Here is an 18,064-nt window from a genome sequence, read left to right as displayed (position 1 = left end):
TTGTTGCTGCAATATGGATGACATCTTTTAAGAGTGTAAGCAATTAAACAGCATTGCAAATTTTGGGTTTTTTTTATCCTTAACATAGACAAATATCTTTAGATTGATTTACCTAGGTTCTCAGAAGATACTCCTGACATTGAAAGAATCTGGACCATTTTGGGAAGCCTTTATAATTCTTAACAGAACAAGGCTATTTCATTATCAGAAAAAAAAATCTTAATGGTTATACTTAGAGAATGATCTAGTAATTTTCTATTTCAGAACTGAACAAATTAAGCAAAGCAAAAAAAACCTGAAAAATGAGAAACTCTCCCTGGAGCCTTTTCCCTGTGCTTTTTAAAAACATAGCTTCACATTTTCAGGACAGTAAATAAAAACACTGCATTTATTAATTCAATGTTTAGAAGTTGAGGATAATAGGAATTCTATACCAAAAACCAGCCAGCCTATCTGCTCAGGGTGTTACCAGAAAACTATATGTTCTATCCACAAAACGCAAGTTTCTCTTTAGAATACAAGTCACAAAATGTTATTTGGCTACATAGTCTAATGTACAAAACCATAAAACGCACAAAAAACCCACAGACCTTATTATTTTACATTGCACAGGAAGTGCCTTCTAGCATGTATGAACTGAAAGCAATCGTAAAAACACTTACAGTTTAGAGGAACAGAGAGTATCTATTCAGAGAGACGAAGTTCCTGGTTATGCTTATCTGCTGAGTGCAAGTTAGTAATACATACAGGAATACTTGTCTATAACTAAAAAATGTCAGTCATCAGCACCATGCAAAAAATCCCAGTATGATCTTAGCCTGAAACAAAAAGCACACCCACCTGTGTTTCGAGTGTGATCTTTTCCTCCTAGATCGGGATTTTGAGCTAGACCTGGATTCTGAACGAGAATGGGAACGAGATCGACCGCCTTTTCTTTCACTGCTCTTTCCAGACTCTGAGAGGAAAAAACCACTTTGCAGTGTAAGCTCAGAACATTTAAAGATCCCAGTTAACAATCTGGCACAAGTGGAATGTACCACATATATTGCAAGGGGCCTACTCTCTGCACATCTTCCTTCTTTGCAAATATCCTTCAGAAACATCCAAGAAAGTCATTGCATATACTCGTTGAGTGCAGCCATCCTGCAGCAGTACACATAAACCAGATAATTATAAACAGCTAGCTCTACTACGAATGGGATTTATGTTGCTGCCACAATGCACAAGATAACACGTCCTCCTTTTGGTCTATTATTTAATGTAATTACTTCTTTTTAAATAACTTGAGAAGAATAGAGTGAATTCAGAGGGCATAATTTTGAAAACAAGCATAAAATACAAATAAGCATTACTGTCTGTATTTTTTAGATATTTCAAACACTGTACAAATACTCAAGTTTTATTCCTCATTGTTTTGTAGGAGGAAAGAATTAACAGAACAGGTTAGAAAGTCTGACCAAAGGCCAAAAAGTCGATAAAAATCTTAACAGTGAGTTCACCATGGTTCAGAGTCTAACTGTTATTCTGCTACTTAACAGTGATAAACTGCTAGAGTTATTTTACTACTAACCAAAAAATACAACAGAAAATAATCCCCCCCAAAAATTCCTCAAGAGTCCGTGCTATCTAACCAACACAAGACAACATCTGGGTCACTTAGTAAGAAGAATGGCAAAAAGTTGCTGATGAGAAGAAGTAGTAAGTTTACTAAGTTGTGATTTTTTTTTTATGCTGTGGTTTTGCAGTCAGTTTAAGCCAGAATAAATCATGACTGGAATGTCTGCCTAACCTCTCAACACACCACCTTCGTCCTTGAGTTGGTATCTCAATGTTAAAAGGGAACAGGGAACCAATCTGGATGAAAAGCAATGTTAGTATTTATCCCAGATTCATTCTCTGATCCCATTTGCCTTGAGGATGCATACAGCCTTGAGTCACCATGAAAAAGAAAGCAAATTGACTTGCTGCAGATAAGGAAAGTACAATATTACTGCTTACATGCTAGCTCACTCCAATTGTGACACTATGGCATTAAAGGGTGCTGAAGGACAACAAAAATATAAAGCATTTTCTTTTAAATGTTTTCAAGTGCTCTTAACTTTAAAAGTGCCATCATTAAGTACCAATTTAGTATTAAATTTGCATGTTTGAGAACATTCAGAGAACATGTATCTGAAAACCAGACACGATGAAATAAAATACTTCATTCCACTGCTTAGATTCATGAACAGAATTTTGATTATTTTGGTTTTTTTCCCAGCATGTACTGCATACCTCTGGATGCCCTTCTCTTGTGTCTGAAAATCCTCTTAGAAATGTGTAATTAAGTAAATACAGAATGTGCCTGTTCAGTAATGAACACAATATACCTACCTGGCTCAATAGCAGCAGATATAAAAGACTGAGCTTCCCTTACTCTCTTCATCACTTCTTCTAGCTCCTTAGCAGCAGCTTGTGGCGTCATTTCAGGAGGCTTCACTATTGCATTATTGGAGTGATTTATCCTAAGTTAAAGAAAAATAAAAATCTTTTTCATTCTTAAACATTTGAACAGAGCAAATGAATAACAAGTCAGAAATTAAAACATCTCAACTTCATGTACGCTTAAAAATGTCAAAGTTCAGCCAAACTACAGATTTGTAACACTCATCTATTCCAAGTATACAAAGTATCTTCGAAATCTTACCACTTTCAAAGAAAGGCAACACAGCATTCTTGTGTTACAGCATTTTCAGTAGAAGTCTGGGAAGTTACTTCTTTATTTCAGATCAAATCTCCACATTAACACCTACTAACCACATACATATAATACTGAAAATTTAATTAGTACTATGGACTTCAAAAATTTTTTCACTGTTACAGCTTACACTACCTCAAGGTTAATATAAATGTATTTTATTATATGCTATATGTATTCTATTGAGAGAAATGTACACCTAACTGTGAAACTGGAATTCATAAAAATTCCTTTGATAACAACTGGTCCGCATACATTTCGCTACACATAAGTCATAAATGTGTGTACAGTGACACAAACAAATCTCTCATTCAACAGTCATACGGATAATTTAATTTCTTACTTCAGCGGCCGGTCTCCAAACATAACTCCATTAAAGGCAAGGGCTCGAGGTACAGAATTTTGGTCTGCAAATTCCACAAAAGCAAATCGTGTTGGTTGTGTCTCATCACCTGCCATTCGCACAAATTTGACTTCTCCAACTTGCTTAAAGAATTCAAGTAGCTGATCTGCTGTTGTAGTCTAGAAAGAGTTGAAAAGCTCAGCTAAAATAAATTATGTAACAAAAACCACTTATCTAATATATTGGGTAGTTTGAGAGCTATGTACTTTTGGAATGACGTCTCAGCATTTTTACAAATATTACATGAATTTGGGAAAATTGTATTTAAAAACCTAAAGACGTGTATTTTTTCTTCCTTTAATCTAAAGAATATTCTACAATTCTAATTAGTGCAGCCACAAGCCCTTGGTCTTTTGCTTAGATAAAAAAAAGAAAATAAATTTACATAGTATTTAGCACTTTTCAGGCAACTAATCTGAAATAACTGGTAAGGCTAATTTTGCAAATTCCAGTAGGATACGTAATTCCATCTTACTGTACCTAAAACTGCACTGTAGTGTGGGGGACAGTTACATGATCTCATGAGGATTTCTCATCTAACACAAACCATACATTTAATCAACACACACAATGAGAAGTACAGTAATTTCACGCGTATAAGGGGTACCCTTTTGACTAAAATTTTGGTCCAGACCTGGAAGTGCGCCTTATAGTCCAGTGCGCCTTATATAATGTACGAAGTTCCGAAATTTGCCAACCCAGAAGTGCGAGCCCTGAGCAGAGCCGCGAGGGGGGGGTGGCATCACAGGAGCGCGGAGCCGCGTGGGGTGGGCGGGACCGGGCAGCCCCGAGCCTGGCAGTGGGGCAGCGGGGCCGATCCAAGCCTGCACAGTACCAGCAGGGAAAAAGCGGGACTGATCCAAGCCCGCCCAGCCCCAAGGCGCCCTGAGCCACCGTGAGCCGTGGCGGCCCTGAGCCACCATGAGCCGCAGCAAACCCGAGGTGTGAGCCGCGGCCGCCCCAAGCCCTGCCTTGCCAGTTGGGGGCGGGCAGGAGTGCCGGGCCCCACGCATGGGGAGGGCACTTGGCGCTGCGTTTAAAGGTTATGCCAATCTGTGAAAAATGTTTGCACATTGAGCACCTGCCAGTAAACTCCACAATCAAGGGATTCTGTTACTAATTCACTACTTTGTTGTGCGCGGCATGGATCTTCACTGCAAAAAAAAAATTGCACCTTATAGTCTGGTGCGCCTTATATAATGTACAAAGTTGCGAAATTTGCCGACTTCTGGAGGTGCGCCTTGCAATCCAGTGCGCCTTACAGTCGTGAAATTACTGTAGGTTTCTTAAATTGACCTACAGTGGATTCTCTTGCATTCTGACAAAGCCTGGCCTAATCTGACTGGCACATGTACCTTCAAAATTCAAAACATCACAAATAAGCAGAAGCATTTAGGGGGTTTCGTTTAAATTCATATTGTCATTAACTAATGGAATCTCTTTTAACATTCAAGATTAGATTTTCACACCTTCTGTTACTATTTCCACAACACAGAAACAAACAAAAAAAAGAGCTACCTGGGAATTCAAGTTTCCCACATAGACTGTTCTCCTGATTTCATCAATTTTGGATGGATCTACATTTCCCATAATTGGTGGTTGTGGTATTTCTCCCAGTGCTGTAATGTTAGGATCCAATGCTGCTGCTGGTATAGCCCCCAAAGTACCAAGTGAAACACCAAGCTGGAAAATACAAGAACACAATACACTTTGCAGCCAAGTAGAGGTAAAAAATATTCCACTTAATACTTGTTTGCCTGGATGCACTTCTGCAAAAACAGATCTAATGAATATAAGCAATACTTTAAGGTCACAGCACAGCAGGTTTTTTTAGAGAAGAAAAATCTACCCAGAAATCAGCTTCCATAGTTAAGGTACTCTATGGGTTATCAGCTAATATCTTACCAAAGAGATCAGGACAGAGATATATATTAACCACAAAATATACACGCTCTGATGCTTAGGTTCAAATTGACTAAGATTCTTTCAGGAACTACTAGTATTCCTGTTTTTATGAAACAAGGATTTGGACTAAAGGAGGAAAGGCTCAGATTTTGTCCAGCAAGGCAAGAAGTGAATTTCCAGCGCTCAGGGTCACCAAAGGGACATATAAAGCGTCTTTGGGACAAATGAATCGCCCAAGGTAAGATTAATTACAGCTGAAATGCAAAGAATATTCTATCCAAGTTCTTCCACACATACCTAGAGAATGAGAAAAATACAGCTTTCATGTTTGGAACTGGAAAACAGCAAAATGTTTTAAGAAGTCTCTTACAAATCACTATGAAATTAATCCATTGAGTTCCTGGTTTGAATTTTCTTGACCCAAAGCCTTTTCAAGAAACAAATTTTCTAAGAAGTGTGGGGAATTTTGAACAAGTCATTGGTACCTTTGGTACCATTGGTAACAAAAGGAAAAAACTACTCTATTTTAACCCTAAATTTTCCTTCAATAAACCACAGCAACTTTCTGATGTCAAGAAAGGCTTACAGAGGCAAACAGGAATGGAGGAAAAAGAGCAGAACCCAGTTTCTCTACTTTTCATAGTGAATACATTGTTAGACAGTCTAACAGCCAAAAATCTTGCCATAGAATATCAAGTCTCTACTGCAGCTTTTAATATTCTGAAGAACTGGTGTCAATGTAACTTAGGTTTTACTAAATTTTTTGTCAGTGGATAACTACCACTGGACCAAATTAGCCCTACAGGGTAGGAGGGCAATTAAAAAAAGAACAAGAACCTAAACCAGCATTTAGCCACTATTTTGGAAAACAATAATCTGAAAGAAAACCCTGTAAAAGAAGCACATGGAATTTTCTGATCAATCCTCAGGAGAGTCACCGCAGTTGAAGCCTCACTGCAACATCCATGGACCAGACAGCTCTTGCTCCCTATACATAGAAAAGGCTACAGAGAACAGAGGAAACTGGAAATTATACAGACCCTGAACTTTACTTACTGTAGTCAAGGGGGTTGGTGTAGGTATAGGAAGCAACCCTGCACCAGGCATCAGACTTGTCATAGTAGGAGCAGGCGCCAACAGAGAGAGGGCTTTGGCTTCATCTGGGATTTTACCTGAAGAAGCAAAAGAAAGCATTACACAGAGTTGGAACACTAGTCAGATGTTACTCTTTCTATGATTTTACAATTACCCTTGCATTTAAAAATGTAATAAATAACAACGAATCTATCTACCAGATCCTTACAAAGAAACAAATAGCTTAAGTTTTTCCTTTTACCCTGCTCTATTAGGAAAAACAAAAGTGAGCAAAACTTCAAAGACTAGCAATCTCATTAATGGATTATTATTTTAAAAACTGAATAATGTATACAATTATTTAACACTTTGAGCTATGGGTCACCTGTACTGGAAACTTAACGTTCATGAACCAAACGATATCAAGCATGGACGCTTTCCCAGGGCGGTGTTTTCGCGGTGATCGAAAGTTGTTTTACACATGACAACCGTTCGTGTTGGCTGCATCACTAATAGCACACAGAACATCAGATACAGAAAAGAAGAACATTTTTTAAAGTTTAATCCCCAGAAATGGCAAATAACCAAATCAGTAAAAGAAAGAAAACTAAAAAAAGAAAAAAAAAAAAAAGAAAAAAAAAGGAAAAAAAAGAAAAAAAAGTATGTGTTGACTGAAATTTGTGCTTTTCTTTATTCCTCTTGTGCTACCTACTCAGAATGTAAAAATAAATAAAACATAAAATAATAAACTACTGAACTACTGTGACTGCACAGAATACATACTACAAGTGAAGTTGAAGGTGGAAGAAGGCAGAGTAGAAAAAACTTAGATTTGTACCCATTCACATTCTAGTCACCTCAGTTTATCTGAAACTGGTAAGTTAACTGTAAATTTACTGAGATTGGAGAAAATCATAACTAATCAGGCTAAGTAAGCTCTATTTTCCCAACATAGGTACTTTCTGTTATTTTAACCTGATTATAGGTGTCCTGACATGCTAAAAGTTTAAGTACAGTAATTTCATGACTATAAGGAGCACCGGATTATAAGGTGCACCTCTGGGAGTCGGCAACTTTTGCAACTTTGTCAGTATATAAAGTGCACAGGACTATAAGGCGCACTTTTTACTTTACAGTGAGGAGCTGCACCGCGTGCAACAAAATAACAAATTAGTAACAGAATCCCATGATCGCAGGGTTTACTGGCAGGTGCTCAATTTGCAAACATTTTTCACAGATTGGCCTAGCCTTTAAATGCAGCCCCAGGCACCCTCCCCATGCCACAGGCCTCAGCACTCCTGCCCGCCCCCAGCGCCAGCTGGCGAGGCGCAGCTCAGGGTTGCCACAGTCTGGGGTGGCTCAGGGCTGCCGTGGTGCGACCACAGCTTGCACTTCCGGGTTGGCTTGGAGTGGTCGCGGCTTGTGGTTTCTGTGGCCACTGGCTCCCTCCCTCCCGGTACGGCTCCCAGTCGCCGGGACCGCCCACGGCCATCGCCCGCCTCCCTCCCCACGCGGCTCCCAGCCGCCGGGGCCATCCATGGCCTCCGGCTCCCTCCCACCCCGTGTGGCTCCTGCTGGCTGCAGCCACCTGCTCCCACCCCCACCTCACATCTCGGTGCTTCCGTGGCACTGCCCCCCCATGGTGGCTCGCACTTCCAGGTTGGTAAATTTTGTAACTTTTTCCACTATATAAGGCACACCAGACTATAAGGCACACTTCCGGGCTTGGGTCAAAATTATCGTCAAAAGGGTGCGCCTTATAGCCGTGAAATTACTGTAATAACTAATCTGAATTAAATGTAGGTTTCACTGAATGTTAGCCATGATTAGACTACTAAATGAACCCCCAGAACATCTCAAAAAATCGAAAGATTAATACTTAAACAATTAATGATTACAATTAAACATACATTTTAAATTTCAAACGCAAAGGGATTAAACTGGCACAAACATTAAACACTAAACTAAAAAAACTAGTGGAAGAAGTCTCAACTATACTAGGTAGTAGTGTACTAATTGAGTCCTTTGGTATTACCCCATTGATCTTAAAAATTAAGTAAATGCTCTTATTTAAACAATGTTTTAATAGTTGAATAATACATAAAAAGCTGTGCCAGTGGTTTCCTGCCTTGATTCAAACTGCACATTTTAACTACAAAACATCTAAATCCAAAATTTTAAGATTTATATGCTTACTGAAAAGGAAAATTTGAGGTAGGTTTCAAAACACTATGCAGGTTTAGTGATATGAGTTCCAACTGACACCACAGAAAACATACTACTTTAAAAAATGAAAAGAAACAAGTGCTGCAAACCTGCTCTACAGATCTATGGGAAAGCCTGGATTACAGCTGGTGTGACTGAATGACAAAACAAATCTAAATGAAACTTAATTTACATGTAGCATGGGTGTAACAGAACAGATAAAGTAACAGTACCCTTTTTTTTCATGCTTCCTATTTACACTTATTTTGTTTATGTTAAAATTTAACCTTGCTCCTTAACATGTAAGAAACCACATTTTGCTATCTAAGGGAGAAAAACAGGAAAATTATTAGAACTTAGGACTTAAATGTGCAATAATGCCTACCAGGGATTTTTTAAAAAACATGCATGAATCTAAGCCACCACCACAATGTTCAGCACTCTTAATAGATCTCGTTTTGAAGTCAGGCATGCAATGAGAGGTGCACGTGATTTGTCTGACCACTCAAAAGTATCAGGTACTTTGCACACCCTGCCTAATATGCAGGTCTACTAACAGGCTTTTGAATATACAGTTCCAGCAGATGTGCATGCAAATTAGGCATAGAATTATGTACCAACTCTTCTGAAAATCGAAGTATTAATGTTGTTTCAAATTACTAATGAACCAGAACTTATCCTGAATAGTGAGCATCTTGCAATCCAACAGCTACTCATGCAGGTTTCTATGGATCAAGAGACATGGCACAATCAAATCCAGTGGCAGAAATGGCTCTGATAGTGATATGCCTGCATGCTAACTGAGATCCTTGGTCAGTACTGTACATAAGTATATGCCTAATTTAAGTATGCACTTACAGCCAATTCAATACACATTTAACCAGGTAAACTTACAAAATGCTTAGGCGTTTAGCCCTTTTAAACAGGAGCTCAGTTAAGACACACAACTAAGACAGACAGTGACTCAAGTTCATAAAGTGACTTCAGTAGAAACCTAAACTTTAAGTATATGGATGAAATAACTGAAATCATTAACTTGCTGAAACGTTGTTCAAGAAATCCTGAACATTTCAGGTACGTTCACCACTACAGCAGTTCACAGAATGAACAGCATGCACATGTAAATTGTAAAGTTTGCAGCATTATTTCCAGAATACTTTGATCTTTCAACACTATAAAGTTCTATTTTAAATAAAAAGTCAAATTGGTCAGCTCCATACCACAAAGAAAGACTCATTTATTTTGTTTTCAAAAATTTGAAAGGGTCCATTTCTATAAACAGAACCCTGAAAATTTGCCTGTATATTCGAAGACGCTGTCTCTCCAGAATAACTTTTCCAGTTTTTAAGACTAGGTCAAGTTATAAAAAAATTCTACAAAACACTGTTGTGGAGGAAAAAAATTAAATCTGCAGTATCTTGAATATCTACCTTCATATTCTTTAAAAAGTTTTGAAAAAGAAATTAATATGTGAGTCTAAATAACCTTATAAATTAAGTTTTAAATTTTATAGTTTTACCAGTGCAACTGTGTTTGTCAAGGAAATACAAGCCCACTAAATACATCCAAATATGTGGGTTACAATGCAGCAATTTAGGACAATTTAGTTTAAGAGTAATACCTTCATTTTTAGAACATGGTATTTAAAATCTGAATAAGAATGAGGTGAAGATATTTATTTTATAATGAGGGAAGTAGTCAAAATAAATATGCCATATCTATACCACATCCTTAGACAGATTTCTTAGAAGCTCTTCTGCTTAGTAAACCACATGTTCAATGATTTATTTATTGATTCTTCCCTTTGCAAAAGAATCTGGAAGCAAATGTACACAGTTCCAGTGTTGCCTAAAGGCAGAGTTGATTGCTACTTTTAGGTACCGTTAGTCTAAAGAGCCCTAGACAACCTAGTCCATACTAGGACCCATTTTGCTGAAGGCTAAACAGAATCATCTGCATCAAACAAGTACTAATCACAGTATTTTTATTCCTCAAGAGCTCAAAAGAAATTAATTTCCAACTCATTGTAGTGAACCTAAAGAGTTAACCCTCACATCCAAAAATGCTTTTGCAATGAGTTTGGGTGTTTTAAAAATGCTGAAGAGTTCACAATCTACTTTAAACATTAAAAAAGGCCACTATTTTCCTGCTATTTTACATCATTGGAACATGCACACTTAGAAATAAAATAATTTCTATGACATCCATCTCATGATTCTTAGTGGATTTAGCCGAAGGGAATAAAGCAATTACAGCTACTGGCAATTACGACTGTCACAGCCAAATCCAACAAAGATCACAAATCACAGCTGTTCCCAGTCGCAGTACAGAGCCTGGTGAAAGAAGTGAAACCAAGAGATCCCAGCTGGCTAGGGCGAGCAATGCCTGCGGACTAGACACGCCACTTTGTCCACCACCATTTCTCTTTCACAGCTTCTGTTTCACAAGAAGAACATCCTTTAGGGATAAGAACCATCTTAATAACTCCAGCATGAAATGCCAGGGCTTCTGACACTCTGGGATGACTGGAAAAACACTTTTTTTTCTGACTTCAGTGGATTTTTTAAACCCCTTCCTCAAATAATCACCACTAGAGCATGTCAAAGTGCAACACACGCACGCACACACACACAAAGAGAACTGATTCAATCTTCCCACAAGTAACAGTGTTAAAAGACAATGTGTCTTACATAACGCACTCCAACCAAAACTTCAGGCTGCATTTGTACTTATGAGTGGTAAATAGGTTTTTTTTGAAAGTTACAAAAAAAAAAAAAAAAAGGATGAAATCTTACTACCACTGACCTCACTGGAGCAAGGTTTCATTAGAAGTAAACAAATATTTTATGACATTCAATATTCATAAAAGTTCAATTTCAGAAATAATTACTTTAAACTCATCATGTTAGACATAAATGGTAAGCCTTCTTTTAAATAGCTGGTGCACCATAAAACACTCTGCTGAGGGAAAATAGCAGAGAAATATTATGACTTGACTTTCTAAAGTTGTTTTCTCCAGAAATAAGTTTTAACTATCCTTTTCCAAGATAAACTCATAAAGCACAACATACGGAAGAATGTATCTAGAAACCGATAAATTTTTCACTATTCCTGTCTTCCGACACAATGTACTCATCTGTTGAATTTAGATACTTTAACAAATTCCAAATCAAATTTATCCTTAATTCAGAGCATTAAAACCCAATCATATGCTAAATAATCTGTATACCATCCACCATTCATAAGCAGCTTCAGGTCAACTTCAAAATCAAACACTGTGAACCCTTTACAAACATCATTTTACAGAACTGAAGTACCAGTTCACAAGTACAAGGGAAAGAGATTTAACAGAACAAAACAAAAAAGGGACAAAATAAAATAAAAAATAAAAGAAACAAAGGAAAGAAAGCAAAATAAAATAAAAACAGAGACAGGGCGTCCATCTTCAGCAGGTCAGACTTCGATCTCATTTCCCCCATGAAGGTTTCACTTGGCGGCAGGTTTAGTGGCATGGCAAACAATGCCTAACTCAGGCAAGTGTAACAGGTCTGCCTTGGCCAGTCTAGTCATCTAATAATGCACAAATATCACACAGAGAAAACATACAAAACCAAATTAATAGTCAAAATCCATCTACCAGATAATGTGGACATAAAATTCAGAAAGATTAGGGTGGTATCTTTGTTTAGCTTTCAACCTTTGCATTTTCAAAGTACATTTAAAGAAAAACCTACCAATACACACACACAAGAACTCATATGTTCACATCTCAATAGTATTACTTCATTTACAATTATATTTTTGTTAAATTGTTGATCACATATCACATACTTTACATTGATTTCATTCAGTAGTGTTTTCCTTCTTGATTTACCTATGTTTAAATACACTCCAAATTTCAGATTTTATTCAAATATTTGAACCAGGTTTTCAGATTTCCATTTTACCTCTCCTCTATGTTGAGCTTCACACATTAATGTTTTATTATTGGCAACATTGGCCAATGGTATAACTTTACCTCCTGGAATGATAAAAAGCCATCACTACTTTTAAAACCTGATCCACTCCACTGACTCCATTAACAGTGCATCATCATATGATACATAGTGAAAAAACCCTTGTGCCGTGGTCTCCAAAGCCATACTTACTCCACACAAATTCATCAGAAAGTTAAAGCTGTATAAATTCACATCTTTTTATAAATGACTAATTCTGATATAAAGTTACACGGAACACCATTGTGACATTAAAAAAAAGTGACCTCAAAACCTAGTCACCTGTTCATCTAATAATAATACATTTCTGTGGAGTCCAAAATTATTCTGAACAGTGACAATGTTTTCTCAGAAATGCCTGTTTAGACAGTTATGAAAAGAGTTGGAACAAGATTTGCCAAAATTTTGATTTATTCTCCTTTCATTCACTGTCTACCACAAAAGACATAGGAAAATGTAGCTTTACCTGCCTGTTGGCATGTCAGGCAGTGATCTCATCACAAGAAAAACCAGGAAGTGTTGTTCACTCATTAGGCAGCCACCTTCCCTCTCAGTGTTAAGATCTCATTGATGAAATATAAAGCTATGATTCTGAATAATCTTTAGTCTATTTATTTAGGGGCAATTCTTCAACTGGAGACTCTGGTCTCCTTAGCCTCTACACAGTTTCCAGTGCAAACAGCAATATTCTCTTTGTATGCAGCAATATTCTCTTTGTGGTTTAAGAATAAGTTAAAATACGAAAACGAAGAGCCCCCAAAACAAGATACAAAAGAAATTAAAAATGTATGTGCTGCCTAAGAAAGCTACAAGAACAAGCATATTGACACTGTTGGTCAATATGGCCTTTAGTAAAAGTACTTTTATAGTTTGTGAAATTTTGGAGACTTGCCAGTTTATTAAGAATGTCCCAGATGAGTATCATAGCAGCATTCATCTCACACTATCTAGATCATGATGCAGTAAACATGCCAAAAACTGGTACTCTGGGACCATTGTTAACAAACTGCAAATAGTCAACTGTTTTTTTTTTGTTTAACCAAAACCTGATTCTTGCAGTTAGAGGTGTCAATAAGAGGTATTTCTTGATCTGCTGCAGCTTACGGTTCAATCACTCTACATACTGTTGTTCATGGCAAAACAGCAACCAAGTTGAAAGTAAATTCAGGTTCACTCCATCAGCTGGAATGATTCCATTCAAAAGAGACAATAGGTCCAGCACCAATCAGAGGCTAAATTCCAGTGATCCCAATGAAGTCAATAGGGCTCTGCCTAACTTCTTTGATATGCTTCCCACAGGACCCTACTTCATGTAACTGTATTCAAATCTAGGATGCTTGAACTAACAACTAAAACTGTCTTGCACTCAACACATCTGTAAAAGCCAGTTAAAGAAACACCTGTCAATTTAGTATTCATCAAGTATTTTATCTCATTAACAGTTTTAAGAACATTTTATGATGGGAGCATTCTGGACGATCACTTTATATTTAAACAGATATCCAAAACAAAAAAGGAGTACCAGTATACATAAGAAAAGTTTTTTATGGCACATGAAGTAACATTTTCAACTATAACAAGAAGATAAAATTGTTTTTTAAAAATTAAATTAGCAGATTAACTTTTCTCTTCAAAGGTATTTTGAATGCTAAGTATCTTCGATTAGATGACTCCAAAATGGCCAAATAAATATATCACGTCTGTAGGAGAAAATTGGGATTCACCCAAAAAATGCAGAAATAATCAGTATCTTTAATGAAGCACAAATCAGGAAAATATTCTCTACAGCAAAGGTGACGTATTGCGATTTAAACTGCAATGTTATGTGTTAAGAAATTGCCTAATCTTTTCAGAGCTCCATTGACTTCAGCGAGAACTCTGTGTGCGAATACACTTGCCAACACAAACCACAGTGAAAGGAATTATTTTCCTTTCTTTTCCTTCTAAATATGTAATAACTATGGAAACCTGATTTATCCTATCTTAAACCAACTATCTTTCGCTAATGTTGAATTTCAATTAAACACGTACAACTGGGTTTTTCTTCATTCAATTTTCAATTTTGTTTCAAGGCCTTTTTTTTCAGAAACCAATAAAACAAAATAACAACAAAGCATCACCTTACATAGAAAGCTTAAAACAATTAACAGACACAACAAAGAACAACGTTACAAAAGAATGTCTAAAATACCAACCTTCTGCGCAGGGCACAACTATCAAAGCTCTGTCAATAAAAACCGTGTTAGTTAGATGCTGGGCCACACCAACACTCGATGCTTCACGAAACTTAATATAACATACTTTGGAGGAAAAAGCAAGAGGTGCGTTGCTGCAAGATAAAACGAAAAAATATCAATTAGTCATAAATTGCATGCATGCATTTTTAACTACTATTCCTTAGGGAAAAAAAAAAGAATTTTTCCTAGAAAAGGAAGCCTAAAGTATAGAAATCTTCTAATTTGCCAACTTGCTGCATCAGTGAAAAAAGCATGGAGCAGCTTTTAAATGAAAATTTACATAAACCAAAATCACTAACAAACAACTAATCTTCTTCTACTATCTGGCTACCCAACACTGTATAATACATTTCAAATTACTATTTTAAGGAGTATTTACTTGACAATTACAAGACAGACAACAAACTCTGCCATTTTTGGCAGGTCCTTCAGGTATTAGCCTGTAGTTATCAATATTCTTTCTCTGGCTTTCACGAAAGTAGTTTATTAAAATCTTACAAAGATAAAAGCAGTTCTTGAGAGGGCTTTCAAATACTGTGTCTTATATGTAACAAAAGCCATTTTTATCATTTGCCTAAGTTTGGCACAATGTAGCATGGAGTAACACTGGAGGAAGTAGGAGCAACTCACCATTTGGCTACAAAAGGGAAGACAATTTGTAATTCACTTTTTCATTACACAGTATGCCAACAGAGAATATGTGAATGCTGCAATCTTGATCAAAACCACAAAAATTTGCTTTAAAAATGGATTCTCTAGTTAAGGTTTGTAACCTTTATATTAGTAGCTTATTTCTTCATTTGAAGTAAGTACAGGTAAAATATTCAAATAGAGAATACAATACAATATTGCTGGAACATCAGCAATTTTCACTTGAAATCATGGAAAAAAATGTTGCATAGACTGTTTCACCCTGGTCCTGTCACAACCAAAATGGAAACCCTCGTGAAATTTCTGGAAGCACCAGCAGTAGTTCAAGTTTAACACAACTCATCTTGGAGTCCCCTTGAATTCCGAGCACGTGCTTCCCCAGTAATTCTGTGAAATCCTATTACATTTCAGGATTAAAATACAAATCAAAAGTTTTAGACACATTACCTTATCATATTAATTACAAAAATCAATTAAGAATATAAAACTGAGGCAGGCAGTCTAATATGTTTCTAGCTAACAGGACAGTAGCACCAATGTATAATATCTAGAGAGGGTCAAATTCAGAAAGGCATTCAGAAACATCTATGATAAAAAATTCTATAGGAACAGACAACACTGTGGAGGAAAAACTAAACAGGGAGTGGAGACACGTAAACATGACAGTCAACCTCATACAATTTAGAAAAATTAATATTACAACATGACTACATCTCTTCTGCCCATTTTATTCGCAGTGGCTGATGTCTTCACTGTTTCAAATGTCCACATTCAGGAAGGAAATAACTGCATAGAATAGCTTTCCACGACAGCTGTTAAGGTCTCAGTTGAGACCAATTTCCATCAGAGGTGACAGCCAGCTGTGACTTCTTCAGTACTTTAGAGAAACTTTGTTTGTCACAAAGACTTCTATGGCTACAAGTAATTTTTTATTTGTTTTGGTTTGTGGGGGAGAGGACTCTAAGTGGAGGGAGTTGACAGTATCTTGGGGTTTTGTGTTGTCATTGTAACATGTTTGCTTGGGTTTTTTTTAAATACACCCCTCAGTTATAACCCAAATGGCTAAAGCCACCACTGAAGGTTCTAAGGTCCACACAGCCTGAAGACTAGAAATATGTCCTGGGACTTCTTTCCTTTTTTGTTTTCCTTGCACCTCAAAAATATAATTCTGCTTCAGGCAGTTTCAAATTCCCCCAATAATCGTTATAAATTTTAACATCTACGGAGCCCGCATTGTTAAGTGTGTTTTTTTAAGATTTACTCTCCTATACTTCCTGATTTAGAACACAAAAGTTATGTGGACAGCGTGTTAAAAAATATTAGAACACTGGTGCAAATGAGGCCCTACAAAGATATCTTGATACCTAGCATTTTCCAAAGGTTAAGAAGGGGAAATTCTCTATAAGGTGACCATCTCTACTAAAAATATATCAAAGCTGCATTGAGGGAAACTGCTAAGATCTAAGAGGTCTAAAATTCTAGAAGGTTTAACAGTGATTGAGTCCTCTCCTTTTATGAAGGGTGCTTCCAAAATCTTCCCATCAGCCCTTTCAAGAAGGCTCTCCTAAAACAGTAAATCCTATTCTAATTCCATTTGTTGTGTTTTTTTTTTTAGCCTTTACTGAGGCTGAATTGAGGGAGACTCACGATCTTTTTCCTAGGTTACACAGCCTTCATGTCAAAAAGCAAAGCATACATCTCTGATTCGAAGTTCCTAAAATTCAGTTAGCCTCTTCAGAAAAAAAAATTAACAAGGAAATAAATCTCTAAATAGTATCTGGACATTGCTAATATTTTTGTTTCCCTTTGTAGGAAGACAGCAATATTCATCTCCTAACAGGATAAAAAATCAAAGTATTTCCTAAAGAGAATCTATTCAGAAATCTACCAAAGAAAAGGCTACAAAATATTTCTCTAACTGTCCAAATTTTCTCAAGTGGAGCAGGGAGGTGAGGTGTGTGAGGTGTGGAGGACATGACAAAAATTAGTAACATTTAAAAATAGAATATTATGGAATGTCATATAATTATAGTGCAGATCAGTTTAAATAAGGTTGTGTTTTGCCTCAAAAGCCTCACCTATACTGCTGTCACTGCAGGATAAAACAGTGTCTATTTATTTGACCATACATATGATGAGCCCTTCTCTTGGTTAAGTGATGGTGGCCCATCCACCTGTGTCAGAACCCCACTGCCAAGGTCTGGTATGGCATGTGTCTCCACCTCTCAACGCCTACTGGGTTGCAACCAGAGCGGAGCTTCCTGGTGGCAGAACACAGCGGCCAATCCAGTCTTGCCCTTGACTAGGGAAGGTTATGACAAACCAGCTCATCATCCAACTTCTGGTTAAACCAAAAGTTTATTCTCAGTGTTCTAGCTTCCAAGACCACTCCAGACTATTCAGAAGCATGCACTATTACACAGCAGGTCCTTCCACACCTAACAGAATCAGTTTATGACCCCCTGCTTTCAAACAACTCATTCTGCAAAAACCCAATTGTTGTTCAGTAAGTTTTGCAACATTTAACTGCTCAAAAATCCTCTTAAGGCCACATTTGAAGGTTCACTTCTACACATGTAATTTTGAAGGCTACTCTGAAAAGCAGACTTCAACTGGATGACAAATACGTGGGACTTTCCGTGCATGTCCAAGACTAAGAATTCAATACTGGAAAACACCACTAGGTTGTGTCAGTGGTTAGCATACTGGAGTACACACCCAAGGCAAAAGATCTGTCACATCCTACAAACTAGTGTCAGTTTTTAACTGTACTGCAAACTGATAGTGATCTACATTTCGTTTGGGACACCTTTGCTTCCCATCCACTCGCCAATGAAATACCATTTTATGAATTTAT

At 37.1% G+C, this 18,064-nt stretch overlaps 1 protein-coding gene across 1 annotated transcript in view; it reads right to left on the bottom strand.

Moving 5' to 3' along the window:
• Positions 1–18,064, bottom strand: part of SREK1 (splicing regulatory glutamic acid and lysine rich protein 1) — a 39,249-nt gene that overhangs the window by 19,258 nt on the left and 1,927 nt on the right. Inside the window, exons 2-7 of the mRNA XM_033086151.2 lie at positions 14,515–14,648; positions 6,102–6,217; positions 4,659–4,823; positions 3,081–3,259; positions 2,374–2,504; positions 841–955 (exon numbers count right to left, since the gene is read on the bottom strand). Of these exons, the coding sequence (XP_032942042.1) occupies positions 841–955; positions 2,374–2,504; positions 3,081–3,259; positions 4,659–4,823; positions 6,102–6,217; positions 14,515–14,648 (840 nt within the window). The remainder of the gene's footprint in view (positions 1–840; positions 956–2,373; positions 2,505–3,080; positions 3,260–4,658; positions 4,824–6,101; positions 6,218–14,514; positions 14,649–18,064) is intronic.

The sequence above is a fragment of the Catharus ustulatus genome, chromosome Z, assembly GCF_009819885.2.
Source record: "Catharus ustulatus isolate bCatUst1 chromosome Z, bCatUst1.pri.v2, whole genome shotgun sequence".
Lineage (NCBI taxonomy): Eukaryota > Metazoa > Chordata > Aves > Passeriformes > Turdidae > Catharus > Catharus ustulatus.
The sequence above is the reverse complement of the archived record's forward strand: the minus strand, read 5'-3'. Positions and strand labels throughout refer to the sequence as shown.